The sequence below is a fragment of the Magnolia sinica genome, chromosome 10 (assembly GCF_029962835.1).
Source record: "Magnolia sinica isolate HGM2019 chromosome 10, MsV1, whole genome shotgun sequence".
Taxonomy (NCBI): Eukaryota; Viridiplantae; Streptophyta; class Magnoliopsida; order Magnoliales; family Magnoliaceae; genus Magnolia; species Magnolia sinica.
This window is the reverse complement of record NC_080582.1, coordinates 10,752,333-10,779,113: the sequence shown is the minus strand read 5'-3', so window position 1 is coordinate 10,779,113 and position 26,781 is coordinate 10,752,333. Positions and strand designations below refer to the sequence as shown.

The following is a 26,781-nucleotide window of genomic DNA, read 5'->3' as shown; positions in this document are numbered from 1 at the left end:
AGTCCCTTCTCTTTGTAATTTACGTTTTCATAGTGGAATTCTTTCGCTTTGTGCCATAGTTTTTTCCTGCAAGGGTTTTCCATATTAAATCTTTGTGTTCTCTTGTGTTTGCTTCGTGCCATTGGATTGACATCCTAGATCCAAACAAGTGGTATCAGAGTAATCATTAGGGCAGAGATCTGAATTTGAGGGATAAGCAATAATGGTAAGCACTACGTATGATATTGAGAAGTACTCGAGGAAAATTAACTTTGAGTTATGAAGATCAAAATGATCAATTCTTTAATCAAGTAAGGCGAAGATGGTGCTTTTGAAAGCGAAAGTCTATTATGACCGATGATGATTGGAATACTCTTCATAAGATCTTATCTTCGATCCGCTTATGTCTCACGGATAAGGTTCTTTACAATGTCATGAGGGAGAAAATTGCGGCTAAGTTATGGGCGAAGTTAATTAGAAGATGTCTATGCAAAAAAAAACCGAGAATCGCCTACACTTGAAGCGTCAATGGTATAACTTTAAGATGGCGGAGGGTGGAGATCTGAGGCTCACATCAGGAACTTTAATAAATTGGTTTGCAAATTCTGTGGATAAGGAGGAAGTGATGAAAAATGAGGAACAAGCATGTATGTTGTCAAATTTTCTTTCGGTATCGTAAGAGTTATTCAAGGAAACAATGTGCACCACAAAAAAAACCCCGAGTGTCGACACCGTTGTCTCAGCCCTTCAAGAGAATGCTATGAGAAAGCTTAACGACAACATGGGAACATCTTCGATGCACTGTTTACAAGGGGCAAGAATTCGAACAAGGTACAAGATCTTCAAGTTTTAGATCCAAATCCAAGGGCAAGGGCAAAGGTAAGTTAAAGTCTTGAACTGTGGGATAGAAGGACACATGAAGAATGATTGTAAAAATTTTTAATCTAAGAGAGAAGAAATGAGGATTCATACGGGAGGCCAATGCTACCATATCGGATGGATCGAGTGGATGTGATGGTGATGTTTTGTCGGTGTCTACGATCAGATGGTCATACGATGATCGTAAGGGCGAGTGGATTCTAAACATAGGAGCATCTTTTCACATGATTTCTCATCGGAGTTGGTTCACTAGCTACAGGAGTGCAATGGTGGACAAGTGTTTATGGACAATGGCATTGCCTGTAATGTTGTGGTTATTGGTACAGTGCGCATCAAGATATTTGATGGGATGGAGCGTACCTTGATTGATGTCGTACGTTCCTGATTTGAAGAATAATCTGATTTCTCTTGGTATACTCGAGGCTATGGGGTGCAAGTTCACTGGTATTAATGGTGCTCTTAAAGTATTTAAGGGGGCACGAGTAGTCATGAAAGCACAATGACTCGGTAATCTTTATAGGTTTATCGGGAGCACTTCAACAGTGGAGCTGCAGTGATGTAGCAGATTCCACCTCTGCATGTGTGCCACATGAGCGAGGCCACATGAGTGTGCGGGGCATGAAGGTTGAGACGCGTGGATAGAGATACAAAGCAGGTGGAGCGGCCACTGTGAGAAGAATCACAAAGCATAATCGCAGGATATCGACAAGGTACATGCACGACTCCAATATTGTATATGCTCTCGTTCTGCGAGGGGATCTGCATTTACTATTCGATGGCTCTAGTGAGTCTAGTCTTTGAGAAGTGGAAAGTACTATGGACGATGTGATGGACTCGTTGTACCAAACCGACACATGAGAGCTGGTGGAGCTTCGAGTGGGCCGAAAAGTAGTTGGATGTAGGTGGATGTTTAAGGAGATACAACATAAATACAGAGCAAGGCTAGTAGCGAATGGTTATACTCGGAGAGAATGGATCGACTTCTCGGAGATATTTGTACCAGCGGTATAGCAAGTATCTATTAGATTCATATTGGTGCTGGTTACCCAATGTGATCTCGAGTTGGAACAGATGGATGAGGAGACTGCACTTCTGCATGAAAAATTGAAAGAGCGGTTCTTCATGAAGCAACCAGAGTGGTTTGAAGTTTAAAGAGGCTGAGAAAATTTTTTGCAGGAGGTCGTGGTACGACTTGTCGCCTAGACAGTGGTATAAAATTTGATTCCTTCATAGTTAGTCAGGAATTGTAGACATATACATCGCCAATCATGACTTGTTTGAAATCAATGTACTAAAGACTTGATTAAGTGGGACATTCAGGATGAATGATCGGGGGCTACAAAGATAGTTTTTGGCATTGATATTCATAAAGACCGGAAAAGGAGTAAGCTTTGGTTATCTGGTAGAATACCTTGGATAGATATTGATCAAGTATGTGATGGACCTGGTAAAGCTAAGAGCATTCCCTACACATCTCTCCTCAAGTTTTCTTCAGGACATGTCTCAAAACAGATGAGGAAAAGCGGGATATGTCTCATGGGCCATATTCGAATGCGGTTGACAATGCATGCCATGGTATGAATTAGGCCGGTTATTTCACAGGCAATCGGTGTTGTGAGCAAATACCCTGCAAGCAACATTAGATGGCGGTGAGATGATTACTTCGATACATTCGATGTAAGAAGACTATGTCTTTATTTTTGGGAAGACAATGACAAATTTGGTTGGGTATGTGAATTCAGATTACGCAGGCTGTGGATTTCAGAAAATCAACTTTAGGTTACTCGTTTGTAGTAGCAGTTAGAGCAATTAGTTGGATGTCCATGTTATCCGATAGATGCTTGAGGAAGGATGCGTAACACTGGAGAAGATTCTACCAGCGTGAATCCGGAAGACATGATCACCAAGGTCATTCTTGCAAAGAAGTTCAAGTTCGGCAACTCATGAGAAGCTTTGATGTGATGCAGAGATAAGTGAAGAGATCAAAAAGCTACACGTTTGAAAATTAAAGACACCTACCTTTTTGTTGCTAAAAAGGATGTCTTAGGCATTAGTTCTGAAAAAGTTTGACTAGTCGAAGCAAGTTCGACTCAAAGTCCAAAGAGCCCTGTTTTTCATGTCCGAGCCCTTCGACCTCAAAGCCCTGACTCGACTAGTCGAAGGTTACACAGAGGGTACACGGATTCTTCATGACCGCATAAATTTAAGGCGATTTCGAAAGGTGCGTAAGTAGAGTTTCCTAAACTATAAATAGGAGTCCCTAAGGCTATTCTAAAGAATTCTAAGACATTCTAAAGGTATTCTAAGGGTTTAGAAGGGGTTCTAAGGTTTCAAAAGGTCTAGAAGGGTGAGATTCGAGGTTGTTTGAATCGGGTAAGTCCTTTCTCTTTGTAATTTATACTTTCATAGTGGAATTCTATCACTTTGTACCATGATTTTTTTCCGAAAGGATTTTCCACGTTAAATCTTTGTATTCTCTTGTATTTGCTTGGTGTCATTGGATTGCTATGCTAGATCCATATCGTGTGATTCCCCACAAATCCTAACAAATATGATAGGATTAAGGAATATTTACTCCGGAAAGGACAAAAGCTTCTAGTCCAAGTTCATCTCCCCACTCATATTCCTTAATTTATTTGTCCTTAAAAATAAAATAAAAATAAAAAAACAACAATGGTAACATCTTGCCGCCCTCTTCTCTTTGCTTGCCACACATCCACTCTACGAACTAAGTTGCATTAGACTTACTGGACATATGAAGCACTACCATGAAATTAATGCAAGGGCATTTTCACACCGGGCTCGAGAGGGTTTTGTTGTTAACTGAATTTTTACAGTGTATAAGTGAACCCTAGCTAACAGTCTCAATCTACCCATGAAAAGTTATTCATTTGAAAGAAATATAATAAAAAAGGCTAGCAAACAGACTAATAATTTAAAAGATAAAGAGCACTAATATATATATATATATATATATATATATATATATATATATATATATATATATATAGGAAATGGTTCTATGCGATCGGGCTCATGGGAACTTCACATGAGGTTGAGTTGTGTGGTCCCCACCGTGATGTGTGTCGAACATCTACCCCATCATTCAGATGCACCATTCCATGGTGGGCCACACCACGTAAAAAAGTTGAGAAGGGTTACCCTCCCATTAAAACATTTATAATGATTTTTTGGGCCCATTGAGATGTGGTTCACAAATCTAGCCCATCCATTATGTGTGTCCCACTTGGATGAGGGGTCATAACAAGTTTCAGACATCCAAATTTCAAGTGATTTTATATGTTTTAGTCATGTCTTCACATGATTTTAGATGGTATGACCCTCCTGAGTTCTGTATACGGCTGATTTTTGGGATATCGCATAATTTAAAGGGGACCCATCAAATGCACAGGGTAGATGTTCGACGCACATCACAGTGGGGCCCACACAACTCAATCTCATGGGAAGTTCCCATGAGCTCGATGGAATAAAACATTTTCCCATATATATAATGCTGTACTAATATAAACTAAAATTAGGAGAATCCATAGTGATATTTTGTCCATCCCTAAGTTAAATATTAAATAATATGAGATTTAAATGAAAGAGTTCCTTTCTGGCGCACATCTCCGTTGCATTGGGAGAGCAAAAATTTTGAATGCATCAATATGGAAATATTTGGTGCATGAAGTCATAATCTGACATCTATATTTGAATCCTACATAGATATAAACAGGTTTTTTCTAGAATTAAAGAAAGTCATTAATATTTTTATTTCCATTTAAATTGAAAGTAAGTAATTTGATTGGTACAATCTTACATGCATGTAGTATAAATTTTGAGAAAAACTAGGGTTCTAGAATTGATATGGGATGATATAACATTTCTTTATTCATTTCCATCTAATGAAAAAACCATTGAATGGATTGATTTTTTGATGAATTGTGAGATAAAGAAGATATTTATTATCAATTATTTGATAATTATTAATCAATTTCTAATTGACTTTTGGATATAAATAATAAAAATGTATAATCTTCCTCTAATGTGACATTGAGGGGTAAAGGATTAAACCTTTTAAGAAATAAAGGTTTTTATAAGTTTTGGATCAAACTAACTTTTTAATTTTCCATTCATACAGGTCTTGTGGCCTTACGAACAGGTTGGATGGTAAATAAACAACATGATGGGCCCTAGGAAGGTTTCAACAGTGGCTATCATTGTCCCCACTGCTGTCAGTGGGGTGGTCCACTTGAGATTTGAATCTGATTCATTTTTAGGTCCATGTCCTAAAATGATCTCACAAAATGATTGGACGGTAGATATAACACATGCATCATGGTGGGCCCACAGGATTTGGTGATGTCAACACACCACCTTGCAATCCTCTTCTGTCGTCACAACCATCCAATCATGATAACAGGGTTGATCACGTGCATGTTAAAGTCGTTTCCCATGCCTACGCATGCTCTTTCGGGGATTAAGCTAATTACATAATCAAGTCAACACATATATTCAACACGTGTTAATATAAAAAGTTTGTGCAAGATCGTAGCAGTTTAGCAGATGAAGGGAATCATCTCTCTTGAATACGATCTAGCCATCCTGCGGTGGACCCCACTCCCAACATTCATTGGATATTAGAGTGAGGCAGGATCCAATGCAAAGAGTATTTGTAGGGTAAGCTAGGAAGCGGATTGGCTGGTGTACCACACATCAGCTATATAGCTGGCGTAGATACGTGTTGTGCGAAGACGAGCACCGACGCTCTCGAGCTCCAAGTTGTACCAACGGTTCAAATGAGATCAAAGTTATATGGCCCCAAAATGATGCTTTTATTATATCCACACCGTTCCTCTATTTTTAGAGATCATTTTAGAGCATTACACAAAAACTAAATCATATCCAAAGGTCAAATGGACCACACCAAAAATAGCAGCGAGGATAATGATTTTCACTGTTAAAAAATTTGCACGGCCCACCATAACGTTTATTTTCCATCCAATCTGTTAATAAGGACACAAATATATGGATGAAACCAAATTTCACATTGATCCGAAACTTCTGTGACCCCAAAATGGTTTCAATGGTAGACGTTCAATCCCCCATTGCTTTTTGCAGTGTGGTCCAACCGATCTTTAGATCTGTCTTATTTTTCGACCCAATGGTTTGGATGTAACACATACCTCATGATGGGGCCCACAGAACTTGCTGACGTCAATACACACCAGCCAATCAGCTCCCCATAAGCTTAACATAAGTCAATGTGGGAGCCCACCGTGACATTTTCATGATCATATCCATCATTTGAGCCCATTGATGTGAACCCAAAAATCAGGCTAATCCAAAAATAAGGCTGATCTAAAACTTAAGTGGGCCATACCATAGGGAATTATGGTTTGGATGATGACACTACTTCAAAAACCTTTCAAAAATTGTGTGGGGCCAGGAGTGTTTTTTTATATGTCATCTAGTCCATTGAAAATATGCATCTCACCAAGATGAATGGACACCCCAAGAAGCAAGACATTCGTAAACTGGAGACGGCCACAACAGAGATTTTAGAGTTTTTAGGCATGATTTTCTACGGTGTAGTCCACCTGAGTCTTGTATCGGCCTGATTTTCAGGATACGGGGAGAATAGAGGGCCATACATGATGAATGGTTGGATGTCATATAAATATCATGGTGGGCCCCACACATTGATTTTTTTTACATTAAGCTAATCCTACAAACGTTTGTAGTGGATCATACCTCATAGTAAGTAAGGTTGAAGTGGACCACACAGTAGGGATCAAACACTTACCGTTGAAAACTTTTTGGGGTCACAGAAGTTTTGGGTCAAGCTAATTTTTTTTTTTCTTTGATTTCATTCAGGTCCATATATTGCGACCTTATGAACAGGTTAGATGGATATTAACCATTACGGTTGACCCTAGGAAGGTTTCAACTGTGTGTTACTATCACTGATGCTTCCTTCTGTGTGGTCCACTTGAACCCTGGATCTACCTCATTTTTAGGTTCATATACTGAAATGATCTAGAAAAATTGATGGACGGTGTGGATAAAACTCATACATCACGTTGGGCCCCACAGAGCCCTGCATAGATGGATTATCATCCAGGAGGGGGAAGGACGCAATCCGCTTCCTAATTTTCCCATTCCTCAAGCCATGCAATGTTCAAGCAATGCTTCATTTATCAATGTGCCTAGAATTTTAACGGTATCGATAACCGTACACGTGTGCCACGTGGGAAAAGTGGGTCCCCCTGTTTATTGTCTCAGATCACGACCGTTGACAGCCGTAAACCTGCCACGTCATTCGCTCTGGTGCTATCCTATCTAGACCCAAACCCCATAGAGTTACGAATATTGCACCATTGCATTCCAACCCTCAAAGAGGGCCAACCCTAACCACGGTTCTTTCACCCGGGGACTCGTCTCCCTCGTTTGGGTTCACGTCGAGTCAAGACTCACTTGAGTCAGAGGTAAATCGACTCGACTCGCTTGAATTGGGTTGTATCGGTTCATGTTACCAACCTTCACAGGTATGGACCGAGTCCAACTCAGGGACGACTCGGATGAGTCATCATTCAGCAATCCATGACCAAAAGGATTGCTGAATGAGGACTGCCGACTTGGGGTCTTGAGTATTTATCGTCCAAATCGTATGGTGAGTCCCAAAGTGATAATTGCCGGTGGCATCCAAACAGGCCACAAAACCATCATTTGGGATCAAAACTAGGGTTTTGTCCTTGAAACTCTCAAACTCATGAGAGCTTTTTCGGAGATCACTTTTCCGTGATATGAGCCCAAAATCCGAATCATCCAGTTGATGTAGCACCCCATGAAACTACCGAGGCCCAACTTTTACAATTCATATTTTAAGCTCATATCATGGGAGATGAGTTCTAAAAAAGTTCTCATGAGTTCTAGCGAGAATTGGTGTGCAAGTGAGTGTATATATACACACACACACTAAATTAGTTAAATACCATGATACATATGTGAAAGTCCCTTTCTTGCAAAAATTTCTAATGCATCAATATGAAAATATTTGGTACATGAAGTCATGATCTAATATTTATATCTAAATCCTATATAGATATAAACTATTAGATAAATTAGAATCAAAGAAAGATGTTGAAAAATATATTACTCTTCACTAATGTTCTCATTTCCAATCAAATTAAAAATATGTAATTTAATTAGTATGATCCATGTTTTAATCTTTATATTCATCATAAAGTTTCACAAATCCTAAGGAGAACTAGAATTCTAGATTCGATATGAGATGATATAGCATTTCTTTGTCCATTCCCATCGAATAGAAAAAAACCATTAGATGGATTGATTTTTTGATGAATCATAAAATTAAAAATAAATTAAAAAAATTAAAAAAAAATTATTCGATCATTATTAATTAATATGTAATTGGCTTTTGGATATAAATAACAAGAATGTGTATTCTTCTTCCAATGCGACATTAAGGGGTAAAGGACTAAACCCGTTTAAGAAAAATATATATATATATACATATATATATATATATATATATATATATATATATATATATATATATATATTCAGAATATAAATCAAACCAAAAGATTTCCTAATTATCATCTTTATTCATAATTCAAGTATACGGTAAAGGACTAAACCCTTTTAAGAAAAAAAAAATTATTCAGAATATAAATAAACCAAAAGATTTCCTAATTATCATCTTTATTCATAATTCAAATATTGTATACGTCGCTAGTCTAATCCTTTGCAAGAACAACCCCTAATAAATAGATCTATTTAGATCCATTCTCCTTAATTATTGTTTAAACAAAAAGATCACAATCCACTTTTCTCATCTTAGAAGAGATATCATAGTCCAACTATAGGGGGAGGTGACTCCAAAACGATCTTTTAAATTCATAAAGAAGGGGGGTCAGAGATGGGTGGAAAAAGCCCTATTCTTGTTATAAGTATAAGATCGTGATTTGATCACACATTTTGGTTTTAAAAAAAAATTCATAGAGCTTTTTATTTTAGGTCAAGCATGTTCAATTAATGTCAAGTGGCCAGGTTCAAGCACACATGGATATTAGGGTTGACCACGAATGCCCTTTTTAAGGTTCCTTAAATTAGAATTCCATGACTTTTGAACTATCACCAATCCACGTGAATGAAATTATTTTAATCTACTTAATCTAACGGTCCACGCTATGTACTGGCAATGCACTTAAAATCAGCTAATCATGTGAATCACTTTTCATAAGAAATGAATGGATTTTCTATAGATACTTGCCAACTGTACACATTCAATGTGCACACGTGCTGCTACTGATGATGAGGATTGCGTACGTAGTGAATTATATTCATATCTCTATACCATGGTGAGTAGACTCTCTCCGCCCACTATGATGCATGTTTTAAATATCTATGCCGTCTATATATTTTTAGAGCTCATTTTAAAGCATGAACTTAAAATTGAAACATATCCAAAGCTCAAGTGGACCACACCACAGAAAACAGTGGGGATAATGACCTCCTGAAACCCTTCTAATTAACTACCACAATAATATTTATTTGTCATTTGACCTGTTATTAAGGTAACATAGATATAGATAAAAGGAAAACACAAATATCAGTTTGATCCAAAATTTCCGTGGCTCTCAAGAAATTTTCAACGTCGGCATTTAATTGCACTCTCCCTTGGTGTGGTCCACTTGAGATTTGTACTTAAATTTTACTCCCGTTCTCTAAAATGAGCAGGAAAAACGGATGGAAGACGTGTATAAAATACATATATTTACTGTTAGTGGAAAGCATACGGGTGTACATCGAGTTGAACAGAGTTGAGCTGGCCTCAGCTCAAACTTAGTTCGGCTCAGTCCTCAAGCTTGACTGGCCAGCTCGGCTCGGTTCAGTCAGCAGCACGGGGCAGTTCGAGCCGAGTTCGAGCCAAGATCCAGCCAAGTTCGCCTGTGCAGCATTTTCACAAACACCTGGATTGCACCCTCAAAATCTCATTGTGTGTAAAATAGCAGCAATGGTTTTTGCAGGTATTTTATCAAACACCTTCTAAGCAATATAGACATCAAGAAAAAAAGGGTATATGTTTCATATACTGTAGATACCTTCTAAGTATTCCCATATTCCGTTTTTAGACTATATTGTTTCCCACTTGTACGAAAAGTCCAAGTAAGAACAGACCAGATCACCTAGCTGTGGTGCTGTATCATCTCTCATAGGTGGGCCAGATTTGTTTGTGAGTCCGGATCTTCGGTTGTGCAGTGATTTCAATGGTGTGGTCCATCTGTTGAGTTGGGCCAGCCTGTTTTTTGTGCGTTGGTGATTTTTTGGTGGGGCCTACAAAAGTAGCACATCAGCATGAAAGATATTACAGCAGCACAAGTGGTGCTGGCCGTTGCCTATAGTTAATCAGTTCTCATATTAAAAATGGAGTTGCCATCCGCTACTAATAAGTTGATAGTTTTACTGCTCAAAGTACTGAAAATTACATTATTAAAGATCCGACTGTCCAAAGTACATAGCTGGAGGGCCTTTGAACTTTAAGAGTAAGACATTTTCCAACGAGGTGATTGGCCGATTCGCAGCTGGGTCTGGCCAGGACAAGGATTGTCTGGTGACACTGATATACATACCTTCCTTCCAACCAGTCACACTCCGTTGAGACATTTCATCAAACACTTGGTGAGCAACATCAATATCAAAGTGACCCAATCACCGAACTAGTTCGATCCGAGTTCAATTCGAGCTAGGTTTGATCCGAGTCGAGTCGAGCTGGGGCCAGCTCGAACTCATTTTCAAGATCAAAAAATCAGCTCGACTCGGCTTGAACTCAGCTTCGAACCGAGTCGAATCGAGCTTTTTCGAGTTAAGTCGAGCCAGCTAACCGAGCTAGCTCGGTTCGTGTACTCCCCTAAGAAAGCATCCTGCCCTCGCCTGTGTCCAAGAGGGGCTCTGTGGGCCCGTTGTGATGTATGGGTTTTATCCATGCCATCCCATGCATCCATTTTTTCAATATCATTTTAGGGCATGAACTCAAAAATGACATATATCTAGGGCTCAAGTGGACCACAATATAGGAAGCAATAATAACGCCCACCATTAAAACATTCCTAGGCCCACCACAATGTTTATTTGTCATCCAACTTGTTCACAAGGTCACTTATACAAGGAGAATGGAAACACAAATATTAGCTTGATATATATTTTTTTTTAAATATTGCGACTCCTAAGAGGTTTTTAATGGTGGGTGTTTAATCCTGAGGACGGCATGGATAAAAAATCCTATTCAATGACTTCAATGGGCTCCAACCAAGGAAGTTGTACAGCTAAATGTCTACCAGATCGAATTGGTTGAGACCCCAGTGTACAAGTCGCAAGGCAGGCGAAGGAGTACTAGCTCGAGTTCACTTGCCAACCATGAGCAAAACTACAAAGTGAGTGAGCACCAAACTTGTTTCATCTGCCAACAAGGGGGCATTTTACATCCCGGGATGCGATCACATGTAAATTGCGGATGTGGTTTACACATGACCGCATCTAGGTTAGCCCAACCTCTACCTTTGGCAGACCCCTAGGCCTCGATCAATCACAAACGCCACGGATTCCTACAACGCACTATTTGCCTCATCTAATCACGATGGATTGAACTCCTGCTACCTAGCCGGGCATTAAAAAGCCTGCGAAGTATGGCCTGATTTACGCAACATTGAAAATTCTCTCAAATCCCTCTAAAAATTGTACAACACCATAAAGTAGAGACTATATGTTGCACGGGCGGAAAAGGATGCCTAATCCCTTCCTTTTTCATAACAGAGTCGCTTGAGTTGGGGAATCTTCTGATTTGCCGACCGTTAAGCAATTCTACAGTTTCTAGCCAGCTGTAAATTCTGAGCTTTTTTTAGCTAGTGGTGACTCTAAGTCAAACACACATTTATCCTTGAGTCAACCCCACATTTCAATTGAATCAAAGCCAAGAGCCGTCAGATGGCAAGAAAGCCATGAAAAGTGTGTGGGCATCATTTTGTTGTGCGTCTTCGCGCACGGTAGGACGTTCATAGAATGACGACTCTATTGGGAACTGCTAGCCACTGGACAAGGCCTAACTCGAAACATGGGACTTTATAGTTTTTTCGGAGGTTCTTTGACTTCCACCATTCCAATTCATACTAGTCATATGCTAACCTACTAATTCACTAACCGGCTAACTATCCAATTTATACTGGTTCGTTTACTTTCCTTCCAGCATTCTGCATTCTAGTGCAAATCAGTCCCTTTACTTTCCTATGAGCATCGTGCATTTCAGTTACCACTAGTCTGTTTACTTTCCTGTAATCCAGTTCGTACTATTCCTTTTACATTTCAATTTATATATTCTAGTGTGCACCAGTCCTCCTGTATTTTCTGACATTTACATTTCGCAAGTTTGCTCTTTATAAAAAATAGAAAAAATAAAAGAACATATAAAATCGAAAAAACCAAGGACAAAAAAATTGAAAAAAAAAAAAAGAAAAGAGAAGAGAGAGACTGCACAATGAACCAAATCAGGAAACGTTGGGCCGGTCTTCAAGCATTGTGCCAAAAATCAATGCGGGTTCGCCGTCCTGCCAAATCAACAAGCACATACCAAATCATTATCTGAACCCGTGCACAGACAACCATGTCTGTCCAAGGGGCATGCCAGAACCCATCCCTGACTCACCCATGTAGTGAGACCCTCAGCCTATTGTCGATCTTTCAGTGGCCGACCTCACCCCCAGCATGCATAGGCTGGAGGATCCAGTGACCCGCCTGCTTTTGGAAAGAGCCACCCAATCCATAAATAGCGTGCAATATCCTAGCATTCACATGGGTCTTTCCAACCCAACCCTTAACTAATCTCAACCCATTACCCCTAATGGGAATCGGGTTCATTTTCAATATCCTCCAGTCACAACATCTCAACTTTTGGCACACCATCCCCCTAACGAGAGTCAACAATAGGGCTTGACAGGGAGTTACCTACTTGTCCATTTTTCTCCCCCTATTGGGATCTAACCAATGCCTCAACAAGCACACTCTAGCCAATCTCAGTCCAGCCAATTCCAGCAGCCTCCCCCTAATGGGAACGCTTTTCAATTCCAATCGAAACAACAGCAGCGTTTATCTTTCGGTCAACCATAGCATTTGAATTCCAATCAAGTTTAACATCTACTTTTTATCTATGTACATCTTAATAATCAACAATGCCCCACGATAAAGACTTCTCTCCAACTCCCATATTCAGCTTTCCCCGTTCAACAGAATCCTCTCGTCAAGGATCGAAGAAATGCCAAAGAAATCGTTCATTACAAGGAATCAAGCCAGCCAAGTTCCGCGAGGGGCATTGTCACTTCCTCAATAACCAAATGAAATCGATCGACTCCGATAGCATTTTAAGGACCAACTCGGGGCCATGAGTAATAAGCTCCAGAAGCAACATGGGGTGGAACTCCCTTCCACCAAGTTCAAGGATCTTTGTTCCTTTTCATATACTCTAGGGTAACCATAAATATTTGAAGTACCCAAATTTTAAAAATATGATGGCAAGGGATGTCCCACCGCCCACTTGAAAGCTTGTGGTGAGCTTGATGCCGTGGCAAGGGATAATGGAGCCTTCCTTGATATGACTATTTCAAAACTCCTTGAGATATGATGCCCCCGAATGGTACACATCACTCAATTATCATGAGATTAGGACTTGGGAAGACCTATCCCAAGCATTAATAGACCGTTTTGTGTACAATCTGAATGCGACACCTCAAAGGGCTGATTTGGCTGCCCTTAGGCAAAAAACGACTAGACATTATCTACGTATGTTGGGCGATGGTGAGCCATGGCCATAAGTATGAAAATGCCCATTGACGACGATGAGAAAATCTCCATGATCATCCACTCGGCCAATCCAAACATATCAAGATATCTGATTTCATACCTATATACCAACTTCGCCCAGCTAATCTATGCAGAGGAATAGGTGGAAGCCAGAATAAGAGTTGGCACAATTGCACCATGGCCCCCCTAACCTGCACTTGCACAAAAAGCGAAGATTAAAGAAAAGACAAAAAAGAACAAAGCCAGAAACAAAGATATAGTCGCTCTTTGTCCAATAGAAACCAACAATCCCATCGCTTCAGCAGAAGGGGCACTGATCGCCCCCCAACAAGGACAATAACAGCAACCTATATGTAACATGCAATATCCAAATCAAAATAGGCAAACATATGCAGCACAGGCACCTGGGCAGTTCACTCCATTGGCCCAATCGTACACTGATATTCTGGCCACCTTAATTCAAAGGAAACCCTTGTCTCCTCTCCAGCTTAGGCCTCTGCCAAATCTACTGCTTCCAAACTACAATGAAAATAAATATTGTGCATTCCACGAAGGAAGATGTCATACCATAGAATAATGTTTCTCTTTAAAGCATGCGGTCCAAAATTTTATCGATCAGAAGAAAATCACAATCGCAACCCTTAACTTTGCCACCGCAAGCAACAACAACACACTCTAAAATCCCTTACTATAACACCGCAACATCAGGCAGATCCTAGCACATCGAGAACCCTCACCATCAATGCCCTCCAAGGATATTATCCACCCCATGTCTTTTAGGCAAACTCGGCCCTGAGTTCCGGCCAAGAATTTTCCCCTCTCATCTTGCAAGGGGCACCACTCCTTACTCCGTTAATCCTTCAAGAAAAAGCCCCTGAACCAACCCGTCACCCAATTTACAATCCCCCAACAACCAATCCAGTCACCAGTCACAGCCAGTCTTGGACTCGCCATCTAGTTGTTCTCATGGGAAAAATCCTAGAGCTACTGCCCGTTACCAACCATCCACCAGTCACCCTACAAGGAATGATATCCCTTCCCATTCTACATGCCACATGAATTAACCAAATCATCCCAAACATTTCTTATCCCAAAAAATCCGCCTACGCATCCTCTCGTTCTCTTAGGGTCAAGCCTAGCAACCTTGCCAAATCACCCGACCTCCATCTCCTACCAACCATAACTCTACCATCACAACCTCCTCTAGTTCTTCAGGGAAGGGCGGTGCTAGTCCTTGATAGCAAAGCAGTCTCATGACACTATCCAAAGTGCTCAGAAGTGGAAATCATAAACCCAAATTGGTGATGTTTCCAGAGAGATATGCCTAGAGGAGATCCCAAGGGATCTTTGGCAGGATTGACATCCAATGTTGAAATCGCATATGATGTAGAGGCCTAGCTTAAAAATATTCCTGTCCAAATCTCGGTTTAGGAACTTTTTTGCACGTCACAAATCCACTAAGAAATATTTGTCATGACCCTGAATGACGCACATACCTCTCGAAAAGCACCACCTGAAATGGTCGCACATATGATAGGACAACTCCTCGCTTCACAATCCATCACCTTTTCTAACGATGAGTTGCCACCAAAGGGTTGCAACTATGTGCAGCAATTAAATATAGTCATTTGTCATAAGGATTGTAGTATCCCACTCATACTTATCAACAACAGTTCAATCTTGAATGCATGCCTGCTTTGGACTGTCACATATCTAAGACTGGAACCATCCATGTTCGGGCTGAGTAACATGAATGTCAGAGCATTTGATAATTCTCAAAGACGGGCCTAAGGAGCCATCGAAATTGAACAACAAATTAGTCCAGACACATCTGCAATCAAATTTTAAGTCTTGGACATCCCTTCAGCATTCAATCTCCTTCCCGGACGGCCCTAGCTATACAAGGTTAGGGTCATACCATCAACCTTTCACCTAAGGGTCAATTATGTCTTCGAGGATAAAGTGATCTTTATTTTAGCTGACCCTGAATGACTTTTTCCCTCAGAAGCAGTCCTCCCGAGAGAGCCCACCCATGAGATAGAGCGGATTTCTTTAAAATAAATGGCCCACCTGCGAGATCGAGTGAATTTCTTCAAAATAAATGGCCCAGAAAAATATTTTATAATAAAAACCCATGAGACCATGTTCTTTAGATGGGGACCATTTGCAAAAATTTTAAAAATAAAGAAATCAAAATTTTTAAAAAACATTGACACGCAAGGCATCAAAGGCACTAGGAATTCTTCCATACTTCCCGGTGGGTGCCAACGCAATACTAATAATTGATTTTGATTCTCTTCGACTTGTCGGTTTTCTCCGAGATTATATGTAGAACATAGGGTGGCCAACCTGAACTACAATTGTCAACCCGATCGTCTCGGAATATAGAATGATTACTTTTAGATTAGCGCAACAGCAACTCCAGTTGCAAAAAAGTCTACTACAACCAAAGTGACAAAATCGAGAACTCGAATGCCAAAAGAATAACCCGGATGGCTCTAGTCCAGGACACTTGTAAGCCTAAAGCATTGTAATGTGAAAGATTCGTAAAGCAATAGAATTTGCGGGCAACTGTCTATTACAAACAACCAGTCTTATAAAGCGATCCTAGGGGATTGTGCAGCATCGAAAACTACATTTTCATATTGAAGTGTGTTATCCTCGTAAGGCAATAAAAAGCGCATGGGCTCTAACCACCCACAATCCAAATTCACTGACTTCCTTGATTGACACATGTCGATCACAGCGTGAAAGGGTTACAATTTGATGCCTCGTAAAGCCCTAGAACATGTGAGGACAAATTATAATGTTTCTCCAACCCTCGTGAGACATCCATGTTAAACTTTAACCAAGCGAGCCTCTCGACAATAACACTCTGACAAGGAATTGACCAGATCGCGTCTATGTCTAATCCAGGAGGTGGGGTGTCCGCTCCCTTTGGCATTTGATTGTACTCTGACCTCTACTAGAGGGGGGGGCATCTGTAGACACCCCACCTTGGATCCGGTGGTGTGTAAACCGCATCCATGGATGCGGTCCTGCATACACCACTTGGTAGCACATGAACATGCAGTGCCCCTTCATGAATCCTACTTAGCGACTTCAATGGTCTCCAACCAAGGCAGCAGAGTATACACCCTCAGACCCGAGTTTCAATTCGTAACTCGTACACAAAGTGTACTAATTTAATTCCTTAATCGGTTTAATCAGAGATGATAATTATATTTAATATAAGGTCCATCATAATCTCAATCACACATACATAATACTTAGCACCAATCAACTAAACATATATAAATCTTGACGACCCTTAAAATAAAATGAACCTTAAAATCATTCACTTATTATACCATTATACTATAATGATATTTATTCCATGCTAACATTATTTCAAAGAAATAAATCTAAATAATTGCTTAAAGTCTCAAAATAAATACTAGTATGCATTATCAAACTATGCTAACAAAATAAAACATATAATAAAAAATTGTCTAATGCCGCCACTTCATCTTCAGATAAGTATGCCCATGTTTCAGGTGGGTCGTGTTCAGGTACAGTAGATTCTTCCGGTTCTTGCGTCACATCATCTGTTAATAACTCCTTTGTACGGTTTTTTCATCAATAAAAATGTAAGCTAGCCAGGCTTAGTGATATAACCCAGTATGGTTCATAATCATAGCAATTAAAATAATACATAAATACATGTACAATGATATGAATGTAAAATGATGTATGAATGCATCAGATGGGATGATCGTCCATCTGCTTGGGTTGGAGGTCGTCAACCCGCATCCACCCGTTGGGTAGGCTTCCACCTTTCGGTAGGCTTGGGCATAGCCCGCATCTGGTAACGCTCTACCAGGATCGACATTTCTTCTAGGGAGGGCCCCTAGGATCGACCATGCATTATGCAATGTAATGAATGAGGGATGATATGTAAATGCATATTTTTCATATTTGGCATAGTTGTCTCGATTAAAATATTCACATATAAATTTATCGTACAATTATCATATCAAAATATTCAAACCAGTAAATCAATCAAACAATCACAATGATTTATTTTAATTTTAATGAATTATGAGACAAGTTGGGTTACTCACCTGAGTTTGGTAGTATTGACTCTGCCATGTAATTAGGTTGATTTGAATTTCGGGGTCTTATCAATTATATCAACGATATTATTATTCATTTATTTGTATTACATGGTGGGGTCCACCTTTGATTAACATTCTAAGTGGCCAAATCTAAAATAATCAAATAATTAAAATTATATGTTTATGTAAATTTAATTATCAAGATTTAGATTTTCTTTTTAAGATCCTGAAATTGAATGTCAAATAATTAATCGGGGTGGCCCACCGGATGATTGGATCATCCAGATTCTTGAGGTATTATCATGTTTTGCCTCTACACATTAGATGGATGGTGTGGATCTAACCACACATACACCGATGGCCCATCTCGACCTTCTACGCCAAGTGATACCAACACTTGCGCAAAAATCTAAGATTCCTTTATTAAACACTTTTAAATCTGACTACTATTTGATTGTTAGATTGATCTAAAAATTATGGCCCTTGTATATTTTGGCCTTAAGGATCATATGATCCGTACAGATCTATCTTAGCACAATCAGATTCCATCCATTTAATTTATTCTTAAAATATTACTAATTAGACTGAAATCATAAAATCATCACTTCATTAAAATTGACTCTACACACCTATACAATGATGGTGTGAATGATCCACGCCATCCATTGTATAGATCAAGAAGAAATTAACAACATAATAAAAAGTTAAAAAGATCTAACGATTAGAACTTACCTAATCGAGCCTTCTTAGAATTTCCTCTTCCTTTTACTTTAGGCTTCCTATCTCTTTTTTTTTTTTTTTTTTAATGTAGAAACCTTCCTTATCCCTTTTAAAGAAAATTCTCATAAGATAGGATGAGCACATCCTTCCTTATCTTGAATTTGAATTTTTTTTTTATGATATTTAATAAAAAAATTATTTTTACCACTTCAAGAATCGATCCCTAAACCTCTCTCTCAACTAAGAATTTCGCTACCAACTCAACTATTGACTTGTTTTTATTTTTTATTTAAAAATAAAATTTTTAAATATTTAATTTAGTTTTTTTTAATAATGTACCAAAATTTAGTGACTTCAATGGCCTCCAACCAACGCAGCATATGACTAAATGTATGACCTAAAAATGTCTACCAGATTGTGTTGGCTGAGACTCGAATGTAAAGGTCATGAGACATGCGAAGGAGTACCAGCCCGGGTTCACCTGCCAACCATGAGCAAACCCAAAAAGCAAGTGAGCACCAGACTTGTTTCATCCGCCAACCATGGGGCATTTCACATCGCGGATGCAATTTTACATATGCAGTTATATGTAAACCACATTTGCGAATGCGGTTTACACATGACCGCATCTAGGTTGGGCCAATCTTAGCCATCTGCCTTCTGTCGACACCTAGGCCTCAACCAAACGAGTGCGGATCCTCTGCCTCCCAGAGGCAGGAGCGCCCGTTGCTTTTTTAAGCAAATCCCCAATGCCCAGTAAAGGAGAGGACCAATCGGAATGAACCAGAGAGGAGAATACACAGAGGACTAATCAGAGCGAACCAAAGAGGAGAATACACGGAGAGACTAGTTGGAGCGAGCGAGAGAAGAGGAGGGAAGAGAGAGGTCCAAAGAGGGAGCAAGACAGAGAGACAACAAAAAAATTCAGAGAGAGAGATTTTGTGAGGGGAGTGAAAATAGAAGTGGCTAGGGGATTTGGTCGAAGTAAGAAGGTTCTGTCCGACACTACTCGGATGGCAACCAACGTTCATCAGCTTTAAAGCAGAACGTGTCTAACCCCATGGCCTCATTAAAATACTCATCTCACGACACTCCCCCTAACAATCAATGTTAAAGCTTAAAAAGATACTAAAGTCAACAAATATGGTCAAAATTTGAGACGTCCATCTATCTTCTTTTTTTTCTCTCCAAAAAGATATTTGGTTTTCTTTTTTCCCTCTCATATCTCATAATCAAGTTGTATTCTACTCCACACATTTTTTACATACTTACCACATTCACACCTACTTACACTGCTTTCTTTTCTTTTCTATTTTGCCTATCCGTGCCCTAAAAAGCCTGCGAAATATAGCCTTTTACGTAGCATTGAAAGTTCTTCCGAATCTCTTTAAAAATTGTACAGCCTCCTAAAATAGAGGCCGTGCATTGCACGGATGGAAAAGGATGCTTAACTCATTCCTTTCTTTGGCCCGTAAGTGATTATATAATTCCTAACCGGTCTCCAAGTCAAACCAGCAATTATCCTTGAGCTAACACCGCGTTTCAATTAAATCAATGCCAGAGCAAGAGACAGCAAGAAAGCTAAGAAAAGCATGGGCATCATCCGCGGTGCGTCTTCGCGTGCGCGAGCGGGTTAACGGGGCAGCACGCGATAATCCGCTTCCATGTTTACCAGCCTATCGGCGGGCACGGCTTCACCAGTGGAACCCTGACTCTGGGCCCACCATGATGTATGTGACTTACATCCACGCCGTCCATCCGTTTTGACAGTTCATTGTAGGCATTACTCCAAAACGAAGCAGATTCAAATCTCAGGTGGACCACACCACAGGAAACTGTTGTGATTGACCATTAAAAACCTTATGAGCCACAAAAGTTTTGGACCAAGATGATATTTATGTAGTCTCGCCTTCATCCAGGTCTTTGTGACCTTAAAAACCTGTTCGATGGCAAATAAATATTCCGGTGGCCCCCAGGAACTTTTTAATGGTGGGTATTCAATCACCATTGTTTCCTATGGTGTGGTGCACCTAAGATTTGGATCTGCTTCATTCTTTGGGTAATGCCCTAAAATAAGATGTAAAAACGGATGAACGGCGTGGATGTAAGTCACATACATCAGGGTGGACCCTACAGTCAGACATCCACCGAAGCCGCCCCCCAATCTGGAATGCATCTGACGTGGCGACCGAAATTGGGAACTAGGGGGCACACGTGACAACATGGAAAACGTGTCAAAGGTCCAAGCCTATTCATCAGATGATGAATATTGTGATCGTGCCGTGGCCCAAAAGATAATATTGGACCGTAGATCAGGCGGACCACACTTGTACGACAGAAATGGACGGCTAGAAGAAAATGCACCGTCCAAATTCAACATCATCCACCTCCCCATCTCCTATCCCAGGCATGGCCCCACTACTATCTCCACCGTAAAGATTTTTCCAATCTGGCAGGCGCCACTGGTGGGCCCATGGACCTAATGAGCCAATTTCAGACCGTCAAAAATATCAAGATTGGAAGATCCTAGCCATCCAATCTTGACATCTCTTAGCCGATAATCTGTTTTCTTTTTTGCAACTGATCAAGGGTTAGGAACCAGACTATTAATCGAGCAGTTAGGAAGGGACGGCTGGTGTGACATTCTACCTACAACCCATCTAAAAGGTGGCTCATCGATTGAACGGCTTGGATTGATGCATCAAATACAAGACTTATGTGGGATCGTGTACTCGAACTGTTATGAAGAAATCCAAGGTGCTGGTCCGTCAGTTCAGTAGAAACTGTGTAAGATTTGAAGTCAACCATCGAAAAAGGCGGCCGATCTGTTGATTGGTACCCACTCACACTAACATCTGATCATTCCTTGAGAAATAATTAGATACACCGGCTGTATCTAATACACCCATTTCTTTCTGCCAATTTGTCATATTTGTAAAAAATCAGGTCCGTGTAAAAGCTGGACCACACTATGAAGATTATCTATTATGAAAATCAGAACAATCCAATTATTGGGTGATCCACACCAGTATAAAGACCTTTTCATCGGTTTCCATTTATTTTCAAGGTAGGGTCCACCCAATTGATGGATCAGCCTATTTTTCAAAATGGGTAATTATCATGGCATATTCCATCATTTTAATGGATAGGATGTTTTATATATGACATGTTGTCCAGAAAGAAGTGGTCGTATGTGAATGTTCAGATACAGTCGTTGTTTCTGACCATTTCCCGCCTCCTTTTACGTAATCCGACGGTAATCAAACCAGATATAGGAATGCAAGGGGCGGGCCCTGTATTTTTCTTTTCTCTAAAACCAAGGGTAGTTTCGTAACTCGTCCAAGTGGATAGTATTCAATCGCCACCTTTGAATCATTAGGTTATATTGAAAATAATTCGTTAATTTCACACGCGCGTGTAGATCCGTACACATCCACACGCACGCATACGTGGAAATATGAAATAATTGTCTTAGATCTAAGCTTTCCACAGAGTTAGGGACAAAGATAGGATATTTTACATAAAGTATCAGAAAAATGTACTACTAACGTGGGCCATGACACTCAAAGTAAATTGATGGTTAAAATCCTTTTGATATGTTGTGGCCCACTTGAGATTTGAAATCGACTAGTTTTATTTTTAAACCTTTTAATGCATCTGTTGGAAAGTTCAGATTTCACACGTGTCAATTATGACCCACTCACTTGCGTAAGTATGTGTACATATTTCACGCGCGCGTGGAATCAGAAAATCTCTGTATTATACATCTTCAAGACTTCAACTTGTACTTATAAACAGAAACTTCAGCCCGCTCTCATGCATGTTCTCTCTCTCTCTCTCTCTCTCTCTCTCTCTCTCTCCTTTCAAAGGAAACAAAAGGGAGAAATGAGATTTTGAGGGAGAATTCAGAAACTCACGTAATAATCTCTCTCTCTCTCTCTCTCTCTCTCTCTCTCTCCAATGAAGCTCCATGCAAAGGAGTTTTCCTTTGAAAAGAAAACCACTCTACATAACACCCCAAATATTGTTTTATTACTTCTTCTCACTATAACTCCATTTTTATGGATTTGTTTAGCTCCATCATCAACATCATCACCACCATCATCATTACTACATGATATCAATAACTCAACAGCAATCATAAGATTAAAATCATCATCGTCATCTTCACCTTCCTCGCCATCATCATTGCCATCTCCACTATTACCACCATCATCATTCGACCTCATCGACAACTCAACGGTTGAGATCACAAGATTAGATAAGAAGTGTGATCTTTCTAAGGGTGAGTGGGTCTGGAATCCCGATGCCCCATATTACACAAACACCACTTGCTTAGCCATTTCAGATCGGCAGAATTGTTTGAAGTATGGTAGACCCAACACCGATTTCTTGAAATGGAGGTGGAAGCCCAACGGCTGCGATCTACCGATCTTCGACCCGGCCCGCTTCCTGGAACTTGTTAGAGGGAAGTCCATGGCTTTCGTTGGTGATTCTGTAGCAAGAAACCATATGCAATCTTTGATCTGCCTCTTATCTAAGGTAATTAAGTTCTCTGTTAGCAGCTTTGTTTTCTATCATGGTGGGCCCATCTGTGATCTAGGTGGGCCATTGAATAGGTTTCTATTATCTCATGTGTTGTGCATTAGGGCATAATCATAGCCATTCCAAAAAGGGCCAGAAAATAGGGTTACCATCTATTTGCATGCACTCGTATGGATATGATTATCCAATCATGTCTTCTTTTTTAGGTAATGAGCAATCTATATATATATATATATATATATATAGAGAGAGAGAGAGAGAGAGAGAGAGAGAGAGAGAGAGAGAGAGAGAGAGAGATAGACACACACACTATCCGATCGACCTCAAGAGTCCGTCCCATGAGGTCGAGCTGTGTGGACCACAGCGTGATGCATTTAGAGCATCTACCCCATCAGTCAGGTGTACCATTCCATCGTGGGCCTAGGTCTCAAAAATCAAGTCAATCCGTGACTTTTGTGGGCCACACCACATACAGAAGTGGAGAGGGGCCATGCACCATTAAAAAATTCATAATCATTTTTTGGGTCCACCAGATGTGTTTTGCAAATCCAGCCCATCCATTATGTGTTTCCCAATTGGATGAGGATTCAGACCAAGTTTCAGCAGCATTCAAAACTCAGTGGGCCCCACCAAGTGCTTTTATATGTTTTAACGGTGTGTTCACATGATTTTAGATGGTATGGCCCACCTGAGTTCCATATACGGATGATTTTTGCCATATCCTGTAATTTAGAGGGCACCCATCAAATGCACGGTGTTGATGGTCGACAAGCATCACGGTGGGGCCCACACAGCTCGACCTCACGGGAGATTATCGTGAGGTCGAGCGCATAGTACCTTTCCCATACGTGTGTGTGTGTGGGGACCAACTTGGGCTAGATGTATGAATTTGCCTGGAACTTAAAAAGAACTCGAGCTAGACATACACGTAGAGATGATGGATGATTGAAACCGTCATATTCTCTGCTATCGAAGATGGGCCATAACTCAATAAATCCGTGATGAACGGATGGTTTTAGGTATAATATCATGTCGTGTTATACTATCACCATCATTATCTTAGTCTCTCTCCCAGCAATTAAACTGTCCACACATCAATCTTCCTATTTTACCTACAATAGTAACATATTCTTTCCAAGGAGATTATTGGACGGTGGTCCATGCTTAGGGCATTAAAAATGAAGGGTCGTGATCACATAACCACCTTTACGTGTGGATTTAACCATGAGACAAACACATTGATGTAATGGTCCTAGAGGGTGGCAAACCTGGCCCTGTAGGACCAAGGGTTAGGCTCCTGACGACTCCAGCTTGAAATCTAGGCCTGGTGTCCACACTGTCCCTGGCAAGGGCCAATGATAAATGGCCTGTCCTTATAACAGGGTGGTGGGCTGCTTTTATATTAAAGAATGAATGATTTGAAGACACGTGAGTATCTCAAATTAAAATATGTGTAATTTAAAAGCACTTTTGAAATAATTATAACAGGAAAATAATAGTTCATTTTTTGATGTGATAAGTATAATACATTTTCCACATGTTGATTATACAATCTGAACCGTCCATTATATGGGACCTACTTTTAATTATCCATTCCTTTTAAATGTCATTTTGGTTGCATTATTCTAACAAGTGGCTATGAAAATGGAAAATTCACGTTGATTATATTAGAAATGAACAAGTCATTGATTTGAACTGTCAATGAATAATTGGGTCTCCCACCTTTCAAGCCTATCTCTCCATAAATCATGATTATATGATGATCCTAGTCATTTGATCAATGGATATGAAATGGAAGGTTCCATATTATATTAGTGGTCTAACTAGCCAATCCATTGCTGGTCTGTATCAAATGTTTTCTATGATGGGGCCAAGATGATCAATCAATCAGCTAGATCTGAACGTCCAGGGTCCTTCATCGTGGGGCCCACCTCTTGAACGGTTATAAAAAAAGAATAAATGTCACGTGTTAGCAGTATATGGCATGCATGTATGAATGAGTACGTGGTACGTACATACATTCATGTATCTTATATATTTCACACAAACACACACGATTGTATGGATAAACGCACACGTGTCTGCACGTGTGGATATATACATGCACATGTATGTACTTGTGTTTTCTTTCTTGACTCAATTACTTAGTCTTCTTTCATTATGTTTTCAGGTAGAATATCCAATGGACCATTCATACACACCTGATGATAAATTCAAAAACTTGCTATACAACGGCTACAATTTCACCCTTGCATCCTTCTGGTCACCCTATCTAGTAAAAACTGCAGAAGCCAATTCCACCGACGATTGGTCCAACCGTATACTCAAACTCCATCTTGATGAATTCGATGAGAAATGGACAGCCCAGATCGACCGATTTGACTACGTGATCATATCAGCTGGAAATTGGTTTTTCCGGCCGCTCATCTTCTACGAAGGCGGCCGCATCGTCGGATGCCACGCCTGTGCACAGAAAAATATCACTGATCTGACCATGTATTATGGCTACCGGAAGGTGCTCCAGACCTCATTCCGAGCGATCAACGGCCATGATCACTCCGATCGCATGATCAACGGCCATGATCACTCTGATCGGACAGTTTTTCTAAGGACATTCTCGCCGGGCCACTACGAGAACGGTGAGTGGAATAATGGGGGGAAATGTGGGTGGACCAGGCCACTTAAGAGCCATGAAACAAAGTTAGAATGGTCTAATAAAGATCTGTACATGGCCCAGTTGATGGAATTTAAAATAGCAAAGAAGAAATGGAGGAATGGATTGAAATTTAGATTGCTTGATACTACAAAGGCCATGTTGATGAGGCCAGATGGACATCCTGATAAGTATGGACGCCTCCCTGATGATCATGGATACCATGATTGTGTCCACTGGTGCTTGCCGGGCCCGATCGACGCGTGGAATGATTTCTTGCTTCATATAATGAAGATGGACGGTGGACGATCTTCTGATTGAAATCACAATCAAAGTTAAGAGATATCTGTGAATCAGATGGCACATTGAGATTTTTTTTGCAGTAGATTTGGATTATCTATTTTCAAATGTTGGTGTCCCATCTAATGCACACGTGGCATGCATGTGTGGTGATCTGAATTTTCCATTCTATGGGTATATTGTTTGATGGAGGATACATTGAAAATTGTTCTGATTGGATCATTGTAACCATCTGATCTCAGCTGATAAATTTGGATCGTTGGCTATTTTTGTTTTAACCTCTACTTAGTGGATGGTTAGGATTATCTGATAGTGTGATTTTCAGGATATAGTCCATTCATAATGTGTCCCACGATTTGGATGGCATGGATTGACATGTATGCATGCCATATTTATGTTGGGTCAGTTGGGAATTGAAATATAGGATTTGCAAATATTGGGTCATTTGGTTGACTGAAAAATCTAATATTTCAATTCCAAAGTGGATCAAAAATCAGGATTTTCATTGTCTTTCAATTCTAATGGGGAATCCTAACTTCAAACTCCAAAATTTTGAAACCTTTCTAATTGTTATAACTACCATCTTCTCCTTTCTTTATTTATAATGTGTTCGTGTTCATTTACATTTTGCATTTGTACCAAGATAATTGCATTCTATAAAATCATGGTCATTGAATTATCACGAGCTAAAAAATCATGAAATTTTTAGACTACCCATGTAATTACTTATAT

At 39.9% G+C, this 26,781-nt stretch overlaps 1 protein-coding gene across 1 annotated transcript; it reads left to right on the top strand.

Moving 5' to 3' along the window:
- The first annotated feature begins 523 nt into the window (after nucleotides 1-523).
- On the top strand, nucleotides 524-26,172 carry LOC131217335 (protein trichome birefringence-like 19). Its single transcript, XM_058212248.1, has 4 exons — nucleotides 524-626; nucleotides 22,627-22,666; nucleotides 22,808-23,093; nucleotides 25,267-26,172. Exons 1-4 carry the CDS (start codon nucleotides 524-526, stop codon nucleotides 26,068-26,070), a joined length of 1,233 nt encoding a protein of 410 aa, XP_058068231.1. The 3' UTR covers nucleotides 26,071-26,172.
- The last annotated feature ends 609 nt before the right edge of the window (nucleotides 26,173-26,781 follow it).